We start from the raw sequence: 25,203 nt of genomic DNA, 5'->3' as shown, positions 1-25,203 counted from the left end.
TGCAAATGTTCATGGGCGGCGGTAATCACTTAACATCAGGTGACCCACCTGCTCGTTTGCTCGCTATCTCTATTAAAAAATAATCAATGTTCTTCTTCTTATTTTGCTTTATGGCTTTCAGTAGTGCCACACCGAGCACAATACATAATCAATGTTCTTAGTAACTTATCGACTGATTACACAGAGAGAATAGAGTTGTAGATGGTGTAATTGTGATTTAATTCACAAATCGCAATAGGCTACTTGACTCATATCTAATTTCGTCCAATAAATGATTATTTATTATAGTATTTTGCTTAAGACAACGAAATATATCAATAACAATTATTAAAAACGCAGGATGGATATATAAATCCAATTTAAAAAAATACAATTTTTATTTTTATTTGAAACGCAGAAAACGCTGTCAGCCATGATGTGACGTCATTATATATGTAAACAAAGAAATGTCATCCCTATGTCACGCGTGGACTAACGTAGTATCCATATATATAAAATTTAAAGTCCGTAAAAGTTTGTCAGGACTTTAAATTATCTACTTTTTTTACATTCTCGGATGATACAATAACGATAATTACTATATTTTTCATGTAAACTAGTATAGAAGTCATGTTTATTAAACTTTGGGAGGTTGTGCTGTTGTTTACAAATGCATGACGTCAGAGCACAGATAATCTATCGGTCAAACATGGCCGACAGTGTTTTCACCTGTCTAAGAAAAATATATTTTTAAATTAAAGTTTTACGGTTTTTAGGGCGCAAAAAAATATAGTGTTAATATTTTTGATCTAATAGGACAAATATTAACCATTTAAGACCTACTTAAAAAAAGGGTCAACTAGCCTATTATTACGTTAGTTCACAAGTTACTTACTGTTTAACGTTTACGCATAAAGGTCGCAATTATTGACTCTAGGGTAAAGGCTTGGATAAACACAAAGCGGTCAGGCAATTTCACGGCAAGACGTCACCGAACGCGCGCTATGGGGTATCTCTCTATAAAATGTTTGTTTGTCTCTTATGCGTTGCTGTACCATTCATCTGATTGCGATGAAACTTCATACAGTTCAGTGGGAAAGTTTCATACGTAGTACTATCGACGTACAACGTACCCGGGTAAAGTAGGGCGCGAGTCGCATTGCAACGCATGCCGGGCATTAGCTAGTACGATATATATTTTCCATTCCCCATACTGCCCCATTCCGGGTGCAGGTTATGTCACAGACGTAAAAATCGGTCAAGTGCGAGTCGGACTCGCTTACGAAGGGTTCTGTACCATCGTACAAGAAATAACACTTTTTAATTTTCATGTCGATATTTTTACTATTTAAGAAATAATAAAATTTAGAGAAAAAGATAATTTCATCTCTACGTCTACTATTACGGTTCACGAAATACAGCCCGCTGACAGACAGACGGACGGACAGCGGACGCTTAGTAATAGGGTCACGTTGGCACCCTTCGGGTACGGAATCCTAAAAATTTAACATTTATTTGTATTGTCCGTGACACCACTGGTAAATATTTTTTTTTCTAGTTTCCATCGCGCGTTGTTTGTCCAAATCTTGCCAACAGGACTCGGTTACGGTGCGAGGTAGGTACCATGGCTACCTTACCTTGCTTCGCCGTATAAAGCTATATCCGACGAGGTCACAACGTTGCATAACCACTGGACCTTCCATTTTAACAATATTATTAAATTATTATCAGGCAGCGAATAAGCTTTAATTGGGAGAAATAATCTCAGATTTTTCCTGTTATAATATGTGAATGTCAATTTAAATACCTACCATATTAATGAACAGGTACGCATGAAACTACACCATTCATTGAATACGAAACTATCAAGGCCGTAGGATCGGCGCACACTGTGCAACAAAACGCTCGAGCAATTTTCACTGATAAATAATTGATAATGAATTAAAATAGAAAGACTGACTCTTGCATTTCAAGTATGTGTTTCCAGCATGTTAATTTACTGCCAGCGGCTTATTCCGTTTATCTACCCTAAAACACCCATATACTCGGAAACGTGTGTCCCCGCCTATCCACCCCGGACGGCGAATTTGTATACCTACTTACTTTATATTTTTTTTGGTCGGGTGCATAGTTTCACACAGTTACTATACACGCTAGGTGGCTGTTTTAGGATAGATAAAGGGAAAAATCCCTCCAACCACGTCGGAGTTCGCTTGGAATTTACTCTTTAAAACTTCTTTTTCATTGAGGCAAAAATAAATTCGGATAAAAAATAGTTTACTGTTTTCAGGATGTAATCCGTCTGTGACAAACGTCAAGATCGAGCTGATCTTGGCGATCTTTTAATTCAACAAGTGCGAATCGGATTCGCACACGTAGGGTTCCGTACCTACCATCGTAACTTTTTAAATTATTTTGTGGTAACCACAAATTAATGGTTTACGGATTTTTCCTTTAGGTACTTGGGCTATAAGACATTGCTACCTGCCAAATTTTATGATTCTAGATCAACGAGAATTACCTACCCTATAGATTTTGATTCCCTTGACAAGTCTTGACAGACACGACAGACAGACAAACAGCGAAGTGATCCTATAAGAGTTCATTTTTAGGGTTCCGTATCTCAAAAGGAAAAAAGGAACCCTTATAGGATCACTTTGTTGTCTGTCTGTCTGTCTGACCGTCTGGCAGTCTGTCCGCGCGTCGTTTCTGTCAAGGAAACCTATAGGGTACATTCCGTTGACCTAGTATCATGAAATTTGGTAGGTAGGTAGGTCTTATAGCACAAGTAAAGGAATAAATCTGGAAATAGTGAATTTGTGGTTACATCACAGAAAAAAAAAATTAAAATTAGTTCTTAAACAAATATTTGTATTTTCAATTTTCAAAGTTAGATAACTATACCAAGTGGGGCTGCAGTGGGGTATCATATGAAAGGGTTTTACTTGTAGATTCTAAAACAGATTTTTATTTATTTTTATGCATAATAGTTTTTGATTTATCCTGCAAAATGTCGAAAAATACGAATGTAATACGGAACCCTTGGTGCGTGAGTCTGACTCGCACTTGGCCGGTTTTTTTCTATGGAGATACGGAACCCGAAAAAATTATAAATTCCTAGATTAATCGTGCAGGAAGATCCAGAATCATCAAATTTATAAGATTGCAATGCACACCAATACGCCAGGGGAGGTCGTCTATTTATCTTATCGTAATAGTGTAAAAATATATGACTACGGCATCTGTTATTAAAGTGAGGATCTGTATAGTTTGTGTTAACATGTAGATCGCACCAAAGTAGGGCGCAGGCCCGTCCCGCACCGGATGACTTGAAAATAATTCCTGGTCCCCTTTATACTATTTGTACAAACGTTTATCAACTCACTTGAAAAGATCTTTGAAAGATGATAGGTAGAGATTGTGGCTAGTTCCGTTGTACTGACTGATACTTCGTATAATTTCCTTTATTATTGTTACAGGTGAAGCTAAGAATCTCCCAGCTCGCAACAATGGCGCCGCCTGCCAACGTGACATATACTGCGTGTTGTCTCTCGACCAAGAAGAGATATTCCGCACTTCCACAATGGAGAGAACACTTAAGTAAGTAACAAAAAGTACAGTACTGTCACTTTTATACGTTACGCCGATGTACCTGCGCAGAAATTTTATTTTTAAATGGCGCGAAAATATCTCGGCCAATCATAGAACGCTCCGTCCGCTATTGGTTGATGCATACGCGCCAGGTTTAAAATCTTAACGGCAAGCAATAAGGTCTGTATTTCATTGGCGTACATTCGGTTTTAGTCGCCGTTAGGTTGTCCTGCCGACGGCGTCGCGCCTCTTGATATCACTAAATAGATTGATAAATCACCCATTGCGCAGGTAGGGCCGAGTTTTTTTTTACTAACGCCAAGTACCTATAGGAAAATTATAAAATCCTGGACTATTTTAAAAGTGGTTACTGCACAAGGGACTTTTAGTTTCGCCATGTCCGTCCGTCTGTCAGTCCGTCCGTCCGTCCTCGGTTCATCTCAGAGACTATTAGTGGTAGAAATCTGTAATTTGGCATGGGTATAATTAATATTAATCACGCCGACAAAGTGGTGAAATAAAATTGTGATAAATATTTTTTTTAGGGTAGCTCCCCCATATGTAAAGTGGGGATGAATTTTTTTTCTCGTCTACCCCATAGTGTGGGTATCGTTGAATAGGTCATTAAAAATACTGTGGGTGTGGGTGTTCCCACGAATATCATTTTTCGATTTCTAGATCCGTATGTAAAGTATGATGTTTTAAAGTGCTAATTTTTATTAGGGTTCTGTAGCCAAATGGCAAAAACGGAACCATTATAGAGATGTCATGTCTTTCTGTCTGTTCGTCCGTATGTCACAGCCACTTTTTTCCGTAACTATAAGAGCTATACTGTTGAAACTTGGTAAGTAGATGCATTCTGTGAACCGCATTAAGATTTTCACAGAAAAATAGAAAAAAAACAATAAACTTTGGGGGTTCCACATACTTAGAACTGAAACTCAAAATTTTTTTTTTCATCAAACCCATACGTGTTTGATGCGCGCCCGCCACGCACTTCGCCGGTTTTTACTTCTTGAATTGCTCAGCTCCTAGTTTTTTCGTCCTCCCTGTGTCTTTTCCGCATTTTAGCCACCCCTCAAGAGTCGTAGATACTAGATGTTTATTTATGGTTTAAAGGAAGTGTTACTAAAATCGGAACATGAACAGCCAATATTATTAATATTTTACCAGTAAGTTAGTAATATAACGGTCTCTTTGTAAAGCTTCCGGACTATCTTCCGGTCCGTTTGGGTGGGAAACATTACTGGTAGGGTTGTCAACCATATTTTATATTAGGTATTGAATTAGGTACTTACCAAGTCCACGAACTAAGAATATTAACACTTTTTCCCAATTTTTGGACAGTATACGAATTTACTAATGGCCAAAAAATTTTTTTAAATTCATTTTAGGTATTCGCTTGACCACAATCACACCTGATGGAAAGTGATGATGTAGCCTAAGATGGGACGCGTTCACCTAGAAGATGCCTATTCACTCTTGTTTTAAAGATACCCGGGTTGTAATTATATAAAAATCAATAAATCTATCTGCAATCTGTCGATAAGTTACTTAGCAACATCGTTATTTGACAAAAACTTTACAATTTTTGACAAGTAACAGCGATGCAAAATTTTAGTTACTTTATTTCATAAAGTTAGATACAAAGAAAAAAGAAAGCGCTTAGATTGAGGATACCAAAAGTGGATTAGGGAAATAATACCAAGTAAAAAAAAACCGGTCCAGTGAGATTCAGACTCGCGCACTGAGGGTTCCGTACTCGGGTATTTTTTTCGACATTTCGCACAATAGATAAATAAAAATCTATTTTTGAATTAACAGGTAAAGTCCTTTCATATTGTACCCACTAGGTATAGTTATCATACATTGAAAATTAAAAATACTAATCATTTGTTCATGAACACATTTTAATTTTTTTTGTGATGTAAACACAACAAAATCACGGTTTTCGGATTTATTCCTTTACTTATGCTATAAGACCAACCTACCTGCCAAATTTCATGATTCTAGGTCAATGGGAAGTATCACGTACACTATAGATTTTCTTGACAGACAGACGGACAACGAAGTGATCCTATGAAGGATTCCTTTTTGCCTTTTAGTTTTAAGGTACGGAACCCCAAAAATTGTCAACCCTACAAGCTGGGAGTCAAACAAAAATAGTGGGTCAAGGTTCGCAACGTTGTGAATGGATGTAAAATTATACGGTAGGAGCCACTGAATTAAGAATAATTAAAGTACGCTAGCATTCCAGAATTCGTTCATGTGCGTATTATGTGCGTATTTGGCACACTATTGTTTTCATTCTTCCTAAAATATTATGTCATATGCAAATATACCTGGCGGCTATTCATAACCTCAATCCTACTAATATTATAAACGTGAAAGTGTGGATGTTTGGATGTTTGTTACTCGCAATCACGCTACAACGGCTAAACGGATTTGGATGAAATTGGGAATGGACATAGATTATACCCTGGATTAACACATAGGCTACTTTTTATCCCAGAAAATCAAAAGGTTCCCGCGGGATCTTTAAAAACATAAATCCACGCGTTCAGTCCAATCAGCTAGTTGTTTAATAAATTCACTTTGCAGGCATTCATTGCATTATAGTAACTGATCTTGAGATTTGAGAAAAGACCTTTTTAGCATCCTCGTTCCAAGGCCAGTCTTTTGTGCATCGCTTTTTGGGGTTGAGCTCTGACAATTGAGAAATACAATTATTATTCAAAAGTTAAGTTACATCACGCAATATATTGACTTTAGTTTCTATGTTTGGGAATTTTGGTTCATTCCATGGTCTGTTTCTTCAAGAAGTTCCAGAATCCGTATAAATATTTGAAGTCGTTGAAAAGATTTTGATTAACACCGGGATCTTCATAACCCAAAATTCACTTGAATTAAGGCGCAGGCTAGCTAGCAATTTTATTACATAAAAGGATAAACTGACTGAGCGACTTATCAACGCTTAGGTCAAAACGATGGGTCTAGCAATTTGAGATTCTGTGTGTAGATTCTCTATAACGTAGATCTCCACTAAGGAGAGATTTCCAGAAATTCCGCCCGCCAAAATTTTCGGCAGCGAAGCCAGGGTGCGTCAGGTTTTAGGTATACCACCATACTCATATCAAATGTACAGTAATTATTATTTTCCTTTGTCCATTATAGTAATAATTTCAGCTGCGCAAGTTCAATTCATGAAAACAATAAAGCAATTCACTCTCGCTTTCTTTGAATCTCGTATTTATAAATTTTACCGCGTGCACCACTGTACATCGTCCATGCGAAATAACTTCCGCTCAATGCACTTAGCGATGCGTGTAAATTGCAATGAATAGGCACTTAATTAATATTCCCACTACCTAATGTAATATTATGATGCATTCAAACTAATAAGGTCGGCGCTCACTGACAGGACGAGAGGGCATAGGATTTTTGAACTCGAATGTGTATTCTCCTTCACTTTAAAACCAGGAAAGCTTCTGAAATACGGGTCTAATTTTAATTAATTTTGTATTAATTTAAAGCTTACAGTATAGCCTTTAAAATGGTATCACTTTCATTAATCTTCACCAGTCATTTAGTTCTTAAGATAGCTCGTATCATATCACAAGCAGGTGATTCCATAGTTTTGCTTGCGAGTTTATTTTTAGGAAAGCTCTTCTTCTTCCTTACCTTATCCCACGCTACGTGGGGTCGGCACAACATCTCATTTTTAAGAAAGCTGTGCAGGCATATCAAAGCATTCTGTCATGTGTGTCCTTTGAGGACCTGGAACAGGTCGCTCGACGGTTTTGCTTAGGATTCCATTGCGTTACAGTACCTCAACTTAAATACTATTTATACAAATGTATTGTTATTGCAATTCACACACCCAATTTGGAAATCTAATTATGAAAAAGCCACGAGCACCTGTTAGTACAATAAATATTACGGTATTTGTCTATGTTAAAAATAAATTATTTTTCAGTGATTATTAAATAGAGAGTCTTCCAAAATACGTAAAACCCATGCCCTTTCTTAGTTTTATGTGTGACTAGCTGATGCCCGCGACTTCGTCTGCGTGGATTTTCATTTTTCAAAATCCCGCGAGAACTTTTTGATTTTCCGGGATAAAAAGTAGCCTATGTGTTAATCCAGGGTATAATCTATCTCCATTCCAAATTTCATCTAAATCCGTTCTGCCGTTTTTGCGTGATTGAGTAACAAACATCCAAACATCCACACTCACATTTATAATATTATTAGGATAACCATTTTAAATTAATTTAGCCTCAATGGCTCAACGGTTGAGGAGAGTGGACAGAATTCGGAAAGGTCGGCGGTTGAAACCCCACCCGTTGCACTATTGTCGCACCTACTCCTAGCACAAGCTTTACGCTTAGTTGGAGGGGAAAGGGCAATATTAGTCATAATTAGCTAATATTCTTTAAAAAAATCGATTAATAAACTAAAAAAGTACGTCAAATCATTGTAAGTCACTGCAAGTATTTCATACAAGCTCCCATACTAAGCGCGTGTTTTGACGTTTGATAAAAGATACTGATTTGACTAGTTGTCAAATACCGGATTACAATTTTATTGTTTTAATATACCTATGCATCTGTAATAATAATGTCCGGCGCTGTTAAACTTTTAATTTGGATTATATTTGTACCTATATACATGTACACTATTTCACAACAAATTTCGAACAGTGACTAATGCGACCCGCCTTCGTTCGAGTCTACGCCTGAAAGTTGACATTCATATTAAAATGTATGAAGTATCTACCTACGTAGGTTACTTACTATAATATTATTATCTTACTCATCGCATTGTAACATAACAGGAAGTAGTCATAAGAAAGAATCTTAGTAAGTTTAAGAATTGTTAAGTACGTTTACGAGAAGACATCGAATTGGATAGTGTTTTACATTACATAGGTAGTGTTACATCCGCCACTAGGAAACTCTAAAAAGCAAAATAAGATATGGCTATAGAGTTACTGATTAACAAATTGACAACTGTTATGGAAATCAAACCAAGTTTTTCTTGCTGCTGATGCGGGCTTGATTAAAGTTTTTAAGTTGCGTAGAACAGCGACACATTTTTTTTTAAATATTCGACTTTATCTACTAACTAGCTGATGCCCGCGACTTCGTCCGCGTGGAATTAGGTTTTTAAAAATTCCGTGGGAACTCTGATTTTCCGGGATAAGACCTGGGTCTTTTACTATACCCATGCAAAAATCACGTCAATCCGTTGCACTGTTGCGACGTGATTGAAGGACAAACTAGCAAACAAACACACTTTCGCATTTATAATAAGGGTGCAGATTTATCAAATTATTTAAATTCAAATATACCTACCTCAATATATTCCTCGTAAAGTCTTAAACTCAGCATCCATTTTAGCAAAGGATAGGATACAATAGAAAAATTCGTTTCTATTTTATTCTACCTTGAATCGGAACTCTTACTTGAAGAGGGATCATTGAAACTGCCAAGCAAATGCCTTGTAACTAGTTTATGCGAAAATATTTTACACTTCTTGTTTGGTTTTGCCGGGGTAAAAAGAGAAGCGTGTGATAATTTTGGGCCGGGGAGGGTTAGATCGCCGGCGCCCGGCGCAGGAGGGCGGTGCGGCGGCGAGCCACGTCCCGGATGCGTTTCCGGCGAGAGCGTGCGTCGGCGCGGAACGTCCCTTCCGCTACACCCCTCGCCATTCAGTTTTGGGAATGAATGACAAATTTACACTGAACTACACGCACTAATAACAACTTGCAATTAATAAAACGCCGGACTTAGGTACGGATTAACATCACCGGTGTTGCTTCAAGTAGGTATTAGGACACTATGATTAGGAGCGCTCGATCAATAGATCTGTATAAGAAAGTAACACTAAATGTGTGCGTTTGCGAGTGCTTGCTCGCGACTGATTGGTCCAACATGCACGCACACTAACATAATGCCCATGCGTATACGACGTAACCACAAGTAAAGTTCACTCGCCTTCGTGAGTTGCAATAACTATAAATACATATAAATTCAATCGCTTTGATCGATGCATTATTGATTGTATTATTGATAATAGTTTTAAAAGTTTTATATATTAATTAATAACCAAATGTTGCCCGTGGCTTCGTCCGCACGGATTTAGGTTTTATTGAAAAAATCGCATGGGATCTCTTTGATTTTCTGGGTTAGAAGCAGCCTATGTCTTTGTCTTTACCAAATTTTGACAAAATCGGTAAACAGACACAAACACACTCATAACCAAAATTTTGTATATATGTAAATTTACCCACGTAATCCCATGTTTTATACCGTGCGTTACATTGTAGCCCAACTTTAGCCAGAGCTGAAATACACACATCCCAAAATCCAGGGCGTCAGCATAAATCTTACACTGCATCATGACATCACCGGGCAGAGATAATGGTCAAGCGGAAGCTGCTATCAATACAAAAATACCGAGCTATGCTTATGACGTCGATACTTTTACGATAACGTCGTGTTACTATACTTATGACTAGTTGCACCATAGCCAGTTATGATTAACTTTAAATTTAACCACCAAAAAAGTCACTTTGGGTTGCAAAAGTCAGGTTTATTTAACTTATTACCATTCGATATATAACCTTAATTATTAAGGACTAGCTTTTATGCTCGCGACTTCGTCCGCGTGGACTGCACAAATTTCAAACCCCTGTTTTACCCCGTTAGGGGTTGAATTTTCAAAAATCTGCATCTATCTGCATGCCAAATTTCAGCACGATCCGTCCAGTAGTTTGAGCTGTGCGTTGATAGATCAGTCAGTCAGTTAGTCAGTCACCTTTTCCTTTTATATTATTATAAGAATACTGATTTGTGTCACCTACTTTGCTTGTTTTTTGGGTGCGCGTAAGTTTATTTAACTATAACAAGAACTATTTATGGTGTAATGGGCCCTTTTTGTCGTGTAGGAGTAGTCCATCTTAGCAGCTTCCTTTTCTTTCGAAGAAGGTGCCACAATGTTTGTATTAGGCACATCAACGTATTGACTGGGCGGAAACGAGATAATGATTTGTGACCCCAAAGGTGAGCAGTTGAGCACCCCACGACGGATATCGAAGGAAACGTCACGTCATTCAGAGCGACTTAATGGGTTCTTTGTCTCGTGATACCTTATCAGCGCCGAGTCGAAACTGCCGACTGTATATTGGCTAGTTAATAGGTACCACACCACATTGCATTTGGAGCCTTTTCACCAGAGATGTGCAAGAATGCATAGCGAGAGATACCTATGTGTACTATAGTCCGCAACAGGTCGAGATGGGAATCGGAGTATGAGGCGGGAGGACGCCGCCCGCACGTCACCCGCACCGGGTTAGCGCGGGGACTGATTTTCATAACTTAGCTCATTCCTGGTCGCGAGCCAGCTCATTAGGTACACACCCATTCTTGGTAACGGGTCGCCATTCTTTGAAGCACGCTCGTAGGTGTCAAAAGGTGCATAAACCCCGTATGGTGTGTAGCTACGCGTGTGTATCACACATAAGCCCTACTAAGCGTACAATACGCGGCAGAAAATAATGTACATTGACCTTTAGAATGAGATTTCGGCTTTGTAGAGCATTGTTTCTGTCACTCATACCTATGTGACGTTTTGTCGGTCTCAACGACAGAGAGAATGCTCTGCAAACCTGCTATCTCTTTCTAAAGGTCGAGGTACATTATTTTTGCCGTATACTGTACGAATTTATGTACACTTGTATTTATTAATATATTTATTATATTTATTAATATATTTATTAATAAATACAAGTGTATGAGCTTTGCCTATCTGCAGTTATAATATCATTGATTAAATCGTTTTCTACGAATACTACTAAGCCCTGGTGGAAAAGCAGCCTTATACTAACTAAATATTTACTCTGTGTAATTCTATACTTATCTGTCGTCTCTACCATCCTACTCGTACATCTCATACAGTACGGTTAGCCTATTTGTAACTATTAGATAAGTGTCGTACCAGGGTTATCGACATGGTAAATACAGGCAGATTCGAGATGGTACAAAATCTCTTGCATATTTTTTTGCATTCGCGAGGGTTTGGTAATATATTATACCTTACTCAGCGGAAATTATGATGTTTTGGTCGCACACTGCGTGACGTATCTATAGATGTTATAACCAGAAGAGATTCTATACGGATGAGTAGCTCTATTCATCATACATAACTTGTTATTACGTCATTGGTTAATTATCATGCAGCATTTAAGAACAAAATAATTATTACAGCTAATATAATAATTGCAAGCCCGAGGCGATGAATAAGGAGTGGAGCGAGCGTAACCCTATATTTAACTGGGCACACTCAGTGTATGAAGTCATTTCCAGGAGCCGTTTCAACTTGAGAACGTCGTAAAAACCCAATAGACATAGAGGCGACCGCAAAAACTCTTGTGTCTTTACCTACTAGGCACTGGCAGGTAGATTTATTTTAACTGGATTTAGAGAGCATACCTATTGAAAAGTTAGCAGGAGGAAAGCTAATAAATTAAAATTAGCTTGTAAATAAATACTGTGCCATGAATAGGAAGAAAACTTTATTCGTACACAACAGCTGAACTGATTTTCATATTTTACATATTTTCAGTTCACTCGATTAAACACGCTTTCGAGTAAAAAACAGCATTCAATATAAATTTTATTACCATTTTTTATCCGTTCTATAATGGCTTTTTCTTTAACTACAACATCGGTAATTAAAATTATATATCAAGTATCTCTACTCTCAATAGATGCTTTAAATGTGGTCTCTCGTACTAAAATCTTGTAGTGCATTGGCGGAAGCTTTTAAGTGATAAATTGACGCCGGAACCTCGTGGCGCGTAAAATGATCATCGCGTCAAAACGGGCGACCGGCACCGGCAGTCGACGGCTTTGAGTTGAGTGCATTACTCTGCATTATGACGAAAACACACTTGTAATATGACTCCGCACCGCACGCCAACAGTCATCACGCATAGTATATTTTCTATGACCAATCCTGCTGCACGATTGCGGAAAACTTGCATCAAGAGTTATTACAATCGCAATTGTTGTGATTGGCTGAATTTATGGTATTTTTGTTGCAACAATGCATTGATGCCAATGGTGAGCGAGCATAAACTAATCAGAGGTGATTGAGATCGTGACATTATAGTTGTCATTATACCGCAATCGAGCCCCTTTTTGAATGAATGAATGAATACTATCTATCATGAAACATGAATGCTATCTATCGTCTCCTTAATTTTGAAACCTAATTTTGAAAAATCCGGCTTTACCTATTTCTTGTCTACGTTAAATAAAGAGAACCTCCACTGTTCACAAAATTATTGTCAGAGGACTGAATTAAGATAACAATATCACGAGTCGCGACCAATAGGAAGCATCATGCACGAAGAAATTCAGAAATAGGGGGCAAAACACCTGATGACTTGTAACTCGTCGCTGGTTCTAAAATGCTGCAGGGTGTGTCTGGTCATTCGAAAGTACCTACCTAAAGACTGCTCTGGGAGGCCACAGCATTATTATCCTAAGAAAATCCCCACCATTGCGTGATTAATGCCCTATCATTAATGATTATAATATAATGTCAGTTAATCACGATCCTACGCATTGATTACGAGTTACAACGTAAGGAGGTTTGACTTGACTCAACACGGGAGGGCGTAAGGTGCCGGTGGTAGGTCGTGTTAAAAGTGTGTCCGGGCCTTTATTTAAACGAGATGAGTACGTGGAATTCATCCTATACGATTATTACGTCCGTGTGATGAAATAGTGTAGGTGTGGCCTGTTTCTTTTCGCCTTTAACACAACAGAATATGATTTCACATAGTTTTCTAACAACTGAGGACTAATTATATTATGCGCGTAAAAGAAGTAGTAGTCCAATTTGTAGACGACTGCGCATTGTATAAAAACAGATCTTAGCCGGGCTTGTGCAAAATTTAAGCCTTATACTATGTGACCTGCGCAAACATGAGTAGACATCCCCAAGTACAAGTTACTTACAACTTCACTCTTCAGATTGGGCTACATGTTTTGCGCGCACTATGCCTAATGTTTACGAGTCCATACGTGCATATTAAAATGTAGAAATACAAATTTTAAATAAATAAAGAAGTTGGTATTCTATTTAGCTCTATATTCACGAAAATATCTAGGGTTTGTGTAGGCGTTATCGTTACTTGATTTACCGTAATAGAATATTTGTTCCAAACTTACCGGTTTTGATCTGCGGGGTGATTCAGATCAGATGATCAGAGTTAAACGCTGAATGATAGATAGCCACGGAGGTTCATTTGACATTTATTTTTATCCATTGAAGGTTTTCCACGAATAAATATTTTAATATAACTCAGTGAAGCAGCAATGTAAAACCAACCAACGTCAAATGAGCTCGGTGGCCATCATTTACACTAGCGGCACGCTATGATGGCCGGTTTGACACATTACAATAGTGATGTGGAATGTCAATTTATTCTCGAACAAAAAACAATTAAGTTTTGTTTTTGTACCTGATTAAATAGGTTTAATAAAACAAAAATGTATATGTTTATTTAATTTATTTGAACGAACTGAATATTTGAACGAAAATGAATATACATACTTTATATGCACACAAGAAACATATGAATACAAAAGATACCGAAAAAGGTGCCACAAAAGGCCATAATTAATCAGATTCGTCCATACTACTATTTTCACTGTCGTCACTGCTATCATCACATACATTAATAATTATATGTTCGTTTTCTATAATATTATCTATTTTCACATCTCTTTCATAATCTTCCCTTATTAATTTAACAGTTCTATTCACAACCTTTTCCCAGTCTCCTTTAGTCACATGTTCACAAGCTTCTTCTAATAATTTTAGCATTTTTTTTGTGGTAAATGGGGGTTCTGTATTGTGTCTTGCAGCATATCCCTTAATTTGAGCCCACACCAACTCAATCGCATTATACTCACAATGGTAAGGCGGTAACCGTATAACTCTGTGCCCATGTTCTAATGCTATTTCGTCAATGACGTATCGGATCTTGGTTGGTTTGTTTTCTTTTAAAAGACGTACTAATTCCGCTTTTAACATATTCATGTTTGCATCTACGCCATTTTTACGAAGCCATGCGACGATATCAGCTTTCTTTTGGGATTGGGCAGGTGGCTTGTCAATTTGCATCGAGTGGTATGGGGCGTTGTCCATAATTATAATAGATGGTTCAGGGAGGCTACACAACATTGAGGTAAACCATTCAGTAAACTTTTCTCCATTCATGTCTTCATGATAGTCTCCAGTGGTTTTTGACGCAAAAGCCATGAGAGAACCTTCGACAAACCCGTTGATGGTTCCGGCGTGACAAATTATAAGTCGCGATCCTTTTCCTACAGGAACTTTGGAAGTAGATGCTGCTGTGTCATCGTTCCAAGAACGGCCTACAGTATGGTTAGCATTAAGCCATGTTTCATCCAAGAACACAACATTTTGCCAATTTTTGATTTCTTTCACTTGCCGTAAAAAAGTATACCTTGCCATCGCTATATCAAATCTTTCCATCAATATTTTGCGTTTGTTACATTTTTTGTATCGAAATCCAATGGTCTTCAAAATCTTCGTTAAAGAACTTTCCCCACCGAAGAATAATCCAGCTTCCTTCAGTGAATGCACCAACTTTTTTCTTGTTGGATACTCCTTCTGTAAATAGTAGCCGTAAACATGTCTTCGGATAGCATCGGCATCAAAGCTATCGATGCCTACGACTGGTTTTGCTCGTTTTCTCTTTTTTGGTGTGTGAAGTTTATTTTCTTCTGTGCCAGTCTCGCCATATTTTTTTTTAGTTATCCGTCTAACAGTTCGTTGTCCAATATTAAGCGCATCAGCTACGCGTTCAACCACTGACGTTATAGGTAAAATTGGCCCTCCATTTTGAGCTTCACGATCGAAATAGTTACGAAGGCGTATTAGGAACTCACGTGTCTGACTATTTAGAACAGTTCTCTGCGTACGTTCGGTCATATCGACGAAATCCACAACAAAGGGCTTGAACAGAGTCCAAATTAACGAGCAAGGGTCAACAGTAATGCAGTATCAATATTTGAAATCCAAAGCCAGGTCAAAACTATATCACAATCGCATTGCACTGACAGTTTATACTTTTCGAAGCAACGTCAATTCGAAACTGCTTTGTTTTGCATTGAGCATTGACGCGAGTTTGCCGGAGGTAGTAGTTGTGCTAGCCAGCGATCCTATGTGACGATCGTATTAGATTCCATTTTTAAAAATTTATTGATATTTTTTTGCGATTTCAGAGGTTTGTCCACATAGTGAAAATTGTTCATATTCACAAGTACATTCACCCCTTAAATGGTGCAAACTGATTTTTCTACACTTGTATACATTTAAGAAATCAATTTAATAAATAAATTTTGAGTCCTAAACCTAAAACTACATTCGATAAAATTTATGAATCTCTGCACATCACTATCGTCAATAAAGTAATACAATTATTTCCTTCAAAGTCGTTATCAATTAATACGGAACTTCATGAGCGGACAAACGTCAAACCGGCCATCATAGCGTGCCGCTAGTTTAGTATGAGTGACCTATGAGGGACAGGACGCGTGAAGTTTTTAATCAATGTCAAACTGCCAACCCAATGATGATGGATTGATTATGATGAATAATCATAACGTTCTCATCGTGTCATGTGACGCACGCTAATTACATCCGAAATAAGACTCAATGCACAAAGGATGCAAGACACTGTTAAACATAAGACACGTTTTGATACATTAAGAAATGACTAAACTTTTCCTTTTCTTTACATACTTAACAAGAATACCTACTTTATTAATTGGTCTCTCTGCGTCGTAGGTATTTCTCGTGTCGTGTATCGTGACCCCTTCCAATAGCAGTACGGGTCTCCTTGAGGTAATAAATATGCAGGGCTCCCAGATGCTCCCGATACTGTACGATTTCGACTCTTAGGTTAAACGACTAATATCAGATATTAATGATAGTAACCTAGACGACATTTTAGCATAGGTATACACTGCGACGCGCAGAGAAATAGATAAAGGTCAAATTCGATCCTCTAAAGTTGACCTCCAGAGCTCCTCCAGAGTTGAGTCATCAAAGGCTCATACCAAAATGTTGAGTTGGGGCAACGTTGCTAGGTATACCTTAGGTAGGTACCTATTCTCAACACTGTCGCTATCGGAGAACTCCACAGTCCACACTCAAAAGCAAAGTAGAGGTACTCTTTCTTACCTATTTTACCAAAATATAACAAGTAGAATTCATTTAAGGAAGATTTGTAAATATTATGTAATGCCTTTCGAGTGCAAAATAGCTCGTAATTTTGTACATAACATTCCTAATACTAATAATAAACGAAATATCTTTAGGAAGATTACTTACTATGGTTATAGATGTTATCAAAGTAAAGAATTCGTCATGCCTTGTTACATTAGCCACGTTAATTTTCATAATAGTCTTTGTGCATCAATATTTCTGTTGGATGATGTAGTATGACTGTAAAGGCGAGTGTAAAAACTTTCACCTTTGTCGTGAACGATGGGAGCCCACGCATAGCCGTGCCGCGATGATTATCATGTGCACTTTGAAGGGATTCACTGCCATAAGAATGTTTACTTATTTGCTTTCTAATGTAGCCTTACACCGCACTTACACCAAAATCTGACATGTAAACGATATTCTACATGTAGCCACTGACCATTATCAACTTTGGTCATTGTTGCCATTTTTTGTTTACTCCATAAACTTTTACTCGATTCGAAGAGAGACAAAATAATATTTCTGAAACAACGAGTTTATTTGTCCAAGTTTATCATTTGACACAATTTTTTACAAATTTTGTCGAAAACTAGTGTCACAACTTATTGGTCTGAAACACGGCGTTCTATTGGTGTCACGAAAAACGAACTATGAATCTGCGCAGTGGTCAATCGATATACTTGGTGGTTCGAAGTCAGGTCTTTACGCTGCCGCGCATTGGTTTGTCAGCCAATAAAAACAATATTTAAGCGCAGATACATTCCCTCCGCTGTCGTCAGACTTTTTTTACCTACTGTATGAGTATAACTCTGTATGGTAAGCAGCAAACATCTTGAAAAATGAGCAGTCAATTTTTAAGTTTTGACCGACCGAATTCTACTGCGCGAGAGCAAGCAATTGGTTGATCCATCGCCGAGTTTTCTGCGATGCGCTTATTTTTTACGCCACTCACGCTAGTATAGTCACATCATCATAGCTAATGTTCAAGCAAATAGTACCTAGTGTAGCTCCTACAATACTTGCTCGATATGCCGATAAATAAAAGTCAAGTTTATTCAATCTGAATAATTTAATACAACATTTCGATAACTCACACACGACATTTACATAATATTATGTAATATAATGTATTTTAGATGATAGTTATGCCGTTTGTTTACTATTTGATATCTTCTGTACCCACTTCCGTCATACTCATTTAAAAACATTGTTTCAGCCCATTTTTCGGCGAGGAATTCCAGTTCGAAGTACCACGAAGATTCAGATACCTATCCATATACGTGTTCGACCGCGATAAGCATCTCAAACAAGATAAGGTCCTCGGGAAGGTCGCGATTAAACGCGAAGATTTGCAGCGATACAACAATAAAGATCACTGGTTCGCCTTGCGGCCGGTGGACGCAGATTCCGAAGTTCAGGGCAAGGCATACATCGAACTCACTCTGGAGGACTCGAGAAAACGGTTACGAATGGACCCAAAGCCGCCCGATCCGGACCCGAATGCCGACAACTGCTCGGCGAAGACGAAGGCAAACAATCTCACAAGGCTGTCAGAATATTGTAAAGAGAGTATTAGGTTCGGAACGAGTTCCAGCTCCACGAACAAAAAGCTTCTCAGCCCAGTCGCAACGGAGCCAGCGTTGGCCCTGTCGCGATCGGAGAGCCTAAAAGATCGCGCGCAGTGGGCGGTACGGACGAAACCCCCGATGCATGCGATGTCAGAATCTGACGCATCACCCACACCCACCGCAGCCGACTATTGGTCGGACCCAGAAAGACATTGTGCAGCTCGTGTAGGTCCTGACACGATCCGGTTACGAGTTCTCGAATGTTCTGAACTCACCACAAAGAATGGGCAGTGTGATCCCTTCGCTCTCGTTACATTATTATATTCCAACGGGCGAAGAGTCGAAAGACGCACAAAACCTAGAAAAAAAACTGTTAATCCCCAGTTTGATGAAATTTTCTGCTTCGATCTCGTGATGGAGGCCGATCCGAAGGATAAAGATGGTTCGCAAACAGTGAGTGTGTTGTAATCTGTACTTTAAAGGTTATATTTGTTTGGGAACAGCATTATAAAGCCAAGTTTTTGTACTCTGTCGTTACAGGCAGGAGTAGCATGTGAAGCGAGGGTTTCCGTTTGGCACGACGCGGCCACACCAGTATTTCTCGGCGAAGTGCGGTTGCAGTTACGGCAGCCTGCACCTTCGCCACTATGTGCTTGGTAAGAGACATATTTTATGGTGTCATTTATGATCGCCTTCTATTTTATCAGCCTTCGTTTTCAATAGCGCAGTACTTTAAGCGTTTGAAACGAAAGATTTCTGAGATTTTCAATACCTTTCGTAATGCTTTGATCTCAATTCTCAATCAAAAAATGCTCACGACCATCTGTGTATTGTGCAGCACTCCTATCATATTATAATATTAAGACCAATGTTTTGCAGGCATGCCAAAAAGTAGATCGAACCTAGCAACATAGACTAAAGAACACTAATTACATTGTGTGAAACGGCCAATGGAGCTTTTGATTCCTTCTTCATATTTTCAGAACTAGAGAACTTTAATAATATTGTGAGAAACAGTGGAACTTTTTTACAAAGCACATCTTGCTCCTTGCAGTTGCAGCTTGAAGCAGTTGTGGCTGACTTCTTCAAGTTGCAACTGCATAGTGCAGTGTTGTCTTCCCTTCATTGTCATACACGACTCGCGAGACTACTCGAGCAGTCTGTGTACATTGTTTAACGATAAACTGCTCGAGCCGCCCGTTTATAGCCGTTCTAATGGTTGATGTTACGGACAGGTATTTCCTACGGTGCCGCGCGGGCGGCGCGCTGTCGCGGGGCGCGACGCCGCCGGGCACGCGGCTGTCGGCGGCGGGCAGCGCCACGCTAGGCTCGCTGCGGCTGCTACTGCAGTATACGGTGGACCATGTGTTCCCGTTGCACCACTACACGGACCTCGAAGAGCTCTTCCTGCGCAGCGTGCAACAAAAGGTTAGCCGTCTCTTCAGTTATCCTCATTTATGGCATCCTCAAATACATACATTCACACTCTGGCGCCATCTTCACGGTCCATGAGAATCGCGGCGGTAGGCTCGCCGTGTGACAAAATTCGATACAAACAATCGCAACGATATATCGCCCTGTGGAAATTGGCCCATACAGTTTGTATCGAATTTTGTGACACAGCGAGACTATCTCGCCACGATTTCCTCATCCGTGGAAATGGCACCATAGCGCTTGTTCACCAATCAACGCTGCAATCATCTATGAATTACGAGCGAGGGCGCGGCTTCTGTATTCTAGCGTAGCTTCTTTTCGTACGTTTGCGCTCGAATTCCAGGGGCTAGTCATCGTCACTACTGAGGAGAGAAATATTCTCTCTTTTTGGTCTACTGATAAGCGAGGCATGTAGGGCTGTTAATTGGTTTCTTCTACTTACTCAACCGATAGACGTCTCTCATAGATCTCTTTTAGGCACGATCTAGTGCTGTTTGTATCCAGTGGCTTCTTGTTATTCGTTTAGTGATGATTTTGTCCCCCTATTAGATGGTCTGTCAACGCTACGCTTTTCCGTGCAAAATATCCATTCCATTCCCTTCTATATGACCAACACATTACCACTTCAGCTTCAGAACTGGTTGAGCTATGTCAAACCGCAAAAGATTGAACTCAAAAGTATTTTCTATTGCAGCCAATCACGACGTCTGCAGTGTACATTCTTGGCGAGATCGTATCGAGCAAGACGGACGCGGCGCAACCTTTAGTGAGGCTGTTCACGCACCACGACCTCATCGTGCCCATTGTCAAAGAACTCGCCAACGCAGAGATATCCGTCCTCACGTAAGTTTCATGCACGGCACCAACACAGTCGACAATCGACCAATCGGAGCGCGCCTCGGGGATCAGCGCTCCTGAACACAACAGACTAGTATGACTAGAATTAACTACCTTACCTGTTTGTACTAGCTGATTTTCCTGGATAAAAAGTAGCATATGTCACTCTCCAGGTCTTCAACTATATCCATGTAAAAAATCACGTCAATCTTTTGCTCAGTTGCGGCGTGATTAAAGGACAAAACAACGAACCAAAAAATCGGCATACAAACGAACACACTTTCGCATTTATAATATGGGTTGTGATGGAAAGCGTTGAGGAACGAGCTAGCTAGGTTACTTCTCGTAAGATTTGTCCCACAATCATTTTCACATACTGACAATTTTTCATTGAAATTATTTCATCATGATAATTATTATTATGAATGTAACCCACGGTATATTTTATCGTCACGAGATAATCATTGTCATTATAATCTTTAAACTAATACAAGAGAGTGCGTGTGAGCAATCTTCTATATTAACATCACGGGCAAACGATTGCTATCTTAAAAGCGTAATTTAAACATTAATGTCCATAATTACTATCATGTAGAAACTACACTGGCTCCACAATGCAACGCGACGTTTTTATGGGAATTTTAGGAGCGATTTAGTTTTATCGCAATAATTACCTTGACCACATTGCATCTGCGATGTACATATTTTATGTATAGTTCTTGCATTTCACGAAGGCGAGTGGCTCATGCTTGTGTTTAAGTCGCATAAGTACAAGTAAGGTGAAGTAAATGTGTGTGTAAATGAGCGCTGGTTCGCGACTGATTGGTTCGACATGCACGCACACTTACGCAATGTCCATGTATACGACGTAACCACAAGTAAAGTTCACTCGCCTTCGTGAATTGCAAGAACTGTACTAGGGTTCCGTATCCGAAGGGTGCCAACGGGACCCTATCACTAAGCCTCCGCTGTCCGTCCGTCTGTCATCCGTCTGCCTGTCAGCGGACTGTATGACATGAACCGTAATAGGTAGAGAGCTGAGATTTTCACAAAGTGTATTTTGTATTGCCGCTATAATAACAAATAATAAAAAACCAAGATGACGTATTTCAAAATGGCTGCTATGCAAATATTAAAAATTAAAAAGTACAACAATGGTACGGAATTCTTCGTGTGCGACTCGTACTTGACAGGACGTACAGTTTTATTTATTACACATATTTTCGGCATGAATTTGGACACATCTTGCGCTTTGACGATTTGTACAGGGCATTTTTTTGCACCGAAATTTTTTCAATATCTTTTGGAACATCAAAATCGTCATTTACGTTTGAACAACCTTTTTATTTATGAGGGGTGTGCTTGTATGATTATTTATCAGTAAATTGGTTCAGTTCATTGTTTTAATTGATAAATACATAAAAACAATGATATTGAAATTGGTTCACATTTAAGGAGTTATTTTTTTTCAATAAAATACGTACCTCCTTTTTTTGAAGTCGGTTAAAAAATAAATCTAATCTCGCCAATAGTTTATGTAGGTACATACTTGGTTTATATTTATACTATGCATTTTTGTTTGAATGTAAACATTTCTGTTTTCGCAAAGATAGTCATTATCAGTAATGTGACTCCAACGTGCGCGCAGGAAGTGAATGTAATAACGCTGATAATAACTTTGCTGTACCTAGCATCAACGGTTTCAATTATTAATATCAATATATAAGTATAGGTATAACACATCAAGCATTTCCTCAATACCTACTATTGACATAATTAATATAATTTCGCAGAATGATTTATTTATTCCGGCGATCTATTGTTATTTGTTTGTTATTTTACAATGTTCTCTGCTTAGACATAAACTCTTTGTGTTTGAGAGAAAATTTCCCATTTATTATTAAAAATTATAATAATTATGTGCTTAATGGGAGGTTGTCTAGCCTTTTTAACCGACTTCAAAAAAGGAAGAGGTTATCAATTCGTCAGAATCTTTTTTTATTTTTAAGCCAACAGTTTTCACTTAAAAACAAACAAACAATAACACAGTTAAAGATTACCACCTCTTAAACCACTTAAAAAGTTTTCTAGAAGCCAATGATATCCATTGATAATCATTTTCATTGAGAGTTCATTCTTACCGCGAGATGTTAAGACATTTTTGAGACAAACCCCTAAAATAACGTTTTCTATAAATTATTTGCTAGCATTTAATGAAATCTCTATGCAAAATTGTTAAGGCGCTATGCTTTCAAGGGATCTAAAAGACAATAATTAATCATTATTATCGATTATAAAATTGATCTTTTTTACAGTGATGCGACGACAATTTTTCGTGGCAACACGCTGGTTTCAAAGATGATGGACGAGACGATGCGTCTGACGGGTGCGGCGTACCTGCGTGGTGTGCTTCGGCCAACGTTGGCCGCCGTGTTGGCTGAGCGTCGGCCCTGTGAAATCGACCCCGCACGGGTCAAGCCTGCGGCTGCTGTCGCCGCAAACCTAGCCAACCTCAAGGACTATGTCGAACGGGTAAGCTAAATTTACAGAGATGTTCAAAGAAATGGTTGAAAGATGCGTTTTTCGGGCTAACTGAACATTTATGTGGCGTGATTCGGTCAACGTTGGTCGCCGCGTGGGCCGAGCATCGGCCGTGCCGAACCAACCTCAAACGTAAAAATTGATGATCGAAAGTTAGCGGTTAACGGGAGCAATAAAACTCCTTCTGTTGTGACGTTACACCTTTGCTATGATATAGCGTCAATAAAGCCTTATTAATAGGAAAATATAATTTTGCGGCGACCACAAGTTTTGATGGACATAGGCTACTTTTTATTGCGGAAAATCAAAGAGTTCACAAGATATTAAAAATCGAAATCGCGGGCATCATCTAGTTATCAATTTAAAAAAAACATATTTTTCGCAGGTGTTCGCAGCGATTACGTCGTCGTACGCGTCGTGCCCCGCCGCCATGTGCCGCCTGTTCGACGCGCTGCGGCAGTGCGCCGTGCGGCACTTCCCCGCCAACGCGGAGGTGCGCTACTCCGTCGTCTCCGGCTTCATCTTCCTGAGGTTCTTCGCGCCCGCCATACTCGGCCCGAGGCTCTTTGATCTCACCACGGAACAAATTGTGAGTTTTATACGATTTTATACACAGCCCGTCGCTCTCGATACCTGCGATCTGATGCGGTTACCTCATACCGCCATCTGAAATGTCGCCTGTTCGACGCGCAGCGGCATTGCGCGGTACTTCCCGCCAATGCGGAACTATGATGCTCCAGTTCCATTGTATCCGGTTTCATCTTCCTGAATTTTTTCCCGCCGCGCCCGTCGCATTCAGCCGTTTCGTTCCGTTGATCTCACCACGAAGAAAATTATGACTTGGTATTTGTTTTACAGCGACGTAGACAGAGATTTAATAAACACAGTGAGGCTATTTATTCTTCATCTTTTTTGGCTGCTAGGTCACGATCTGTCATATCCGTACGTATAGAGACTACAACACGATGGTGCTGGAAAAAATCAAACTCAAGAGTTGATGTATGCAACTGAAGTTTGAATCTTTATCTATTTTTGTTAGGACCCCCAAACGAACCGGACGCTGACCCTGATCTCGAAAACCATCCAATCGCTGGGCAACCTTGTGAGCAGCCGCTCGGCGCAGCAGGTCTGCAAGGAGGAGTACATGGCCGAGCTGTATCGCAGCTTTTGCACGCCGAGACATGTAAGAACACACTAGAAGCCATGTACAGTACGCGGCCGAAAGTAATGTACATCGGCCTTTTGAATGACATTTCGGCTTTCTAGAGAGGTGTCTCTGTCACACATATCTATACGTTTTGTCGGTCTCAACGACAGAGACAGTGCTCTACAAATTTGCTATCTCCTTCTAAAGGTCCCTTTTCCGTAATTCTGCTATGTAATATAAGTCCCGCAAATTGCTAAAACGCGTGGTCGCCATTTTAGTAGCGTCAGCACTAGACTGAAGTTTCGAGCTGAAGGTATATTTTTACCTAAACATACGTCAAATGACGTCATTTCGATGTTAATGAGACATGGTTCCAGCGCAATAGCAATTTGCGGGACTTATAATATATTTTGTTTCCGCTCACAGGTGCAAGCGATAAAACAGTTCCTAGAAATAATATCTACGAGTTCGGACACCCAGAATAACAACATACAAGAGACACCGGTTTTACTGAAGGAGGGGTAAGTGGATCTAGTGACTCAATTTTCTTTCTCACTTAGCACTTCATTTTGTCTTACGGAATGATCTATAATCGAATATTATGTTTTGTTTGTGCATCATTTGGAACAGTTATGGGTATGTATCTTTGATTTTACTGTTTGTTCCGTTTTCCATGTTCATTGATTTTTGTGGATCAATTTTGATTTCCAGTCTCACTTTGGTTCACATTTAATTACATTATTATGTGTTCTTTTCCGAGCTCATGATTGTTTGTTTTAAAATTGGCTG

The 25,203-nt window shown here is 39.1% G+C and overlaps 1 protein-coding gene across 1 annotated transcript in view; it reads left to right on the top strand.

Annotated features, from left to right (window-relative positions):
• RasGAP1 (Ras GTPase activating protein 1) overlaps positions 1-25,203 on the top strand; it is a 43,229-nt gene that overhangs the window by 9,667 nt on the left and 8,359 nt on the right. Inside the window, exons 2-10 of the mRNA XM_034985578.2 lie at positions 3,459-3,579; positions 18,104-18,908; positions 18,996-19,111; positions 19,691-19,883; positions 20,584-20,732; positions 23,042-23,258; positions 23,653-23,856; positions 24,307-24,450; positions 24,841-24,935. Coding sequence (XP_034841469.1) covers positions 3,459-3,579; positions 18,104-18,908; positions 18,996-19,111; positions 19,691-19,883; positions 20,584-20,732; positions 23,042-23,258; positions 23,653-23,856; positions 24,307-24,450; positions 24,841-24,935 — 2,044 coding nt within the window. The remainder of the gene's footprint in view (positions 1-3,458; positions 3,580-18,103; positions 18,909-18,995; positions 19,112-19,690; positions 19,884-20,583; positions 20,733-23,041; positions 23,259-23,652; positions 23,857-24,306; positions 24,451-24,840; positions 24,936-25,203) is intronic.

This window comes from Maniola hyperantus, chromosome 4, assembly GCF_902806685.2.
Source record: "Maniola hyperantus chromosome 4, iAphHyp1.2, whole genome shotgun sequence".
Taxonomy (NCBI): Eukaryota; Metazoa; Arthropoda; class Insecta; order Lepidoptera; family Nymphalidae; genus Maniola; species Maniola hyperantus.
The sequence above is the reverse complement of the archived record's forward strand: the minus strand, read 5'-3'. Positions and strand labels throughout refer to the sequence as shown.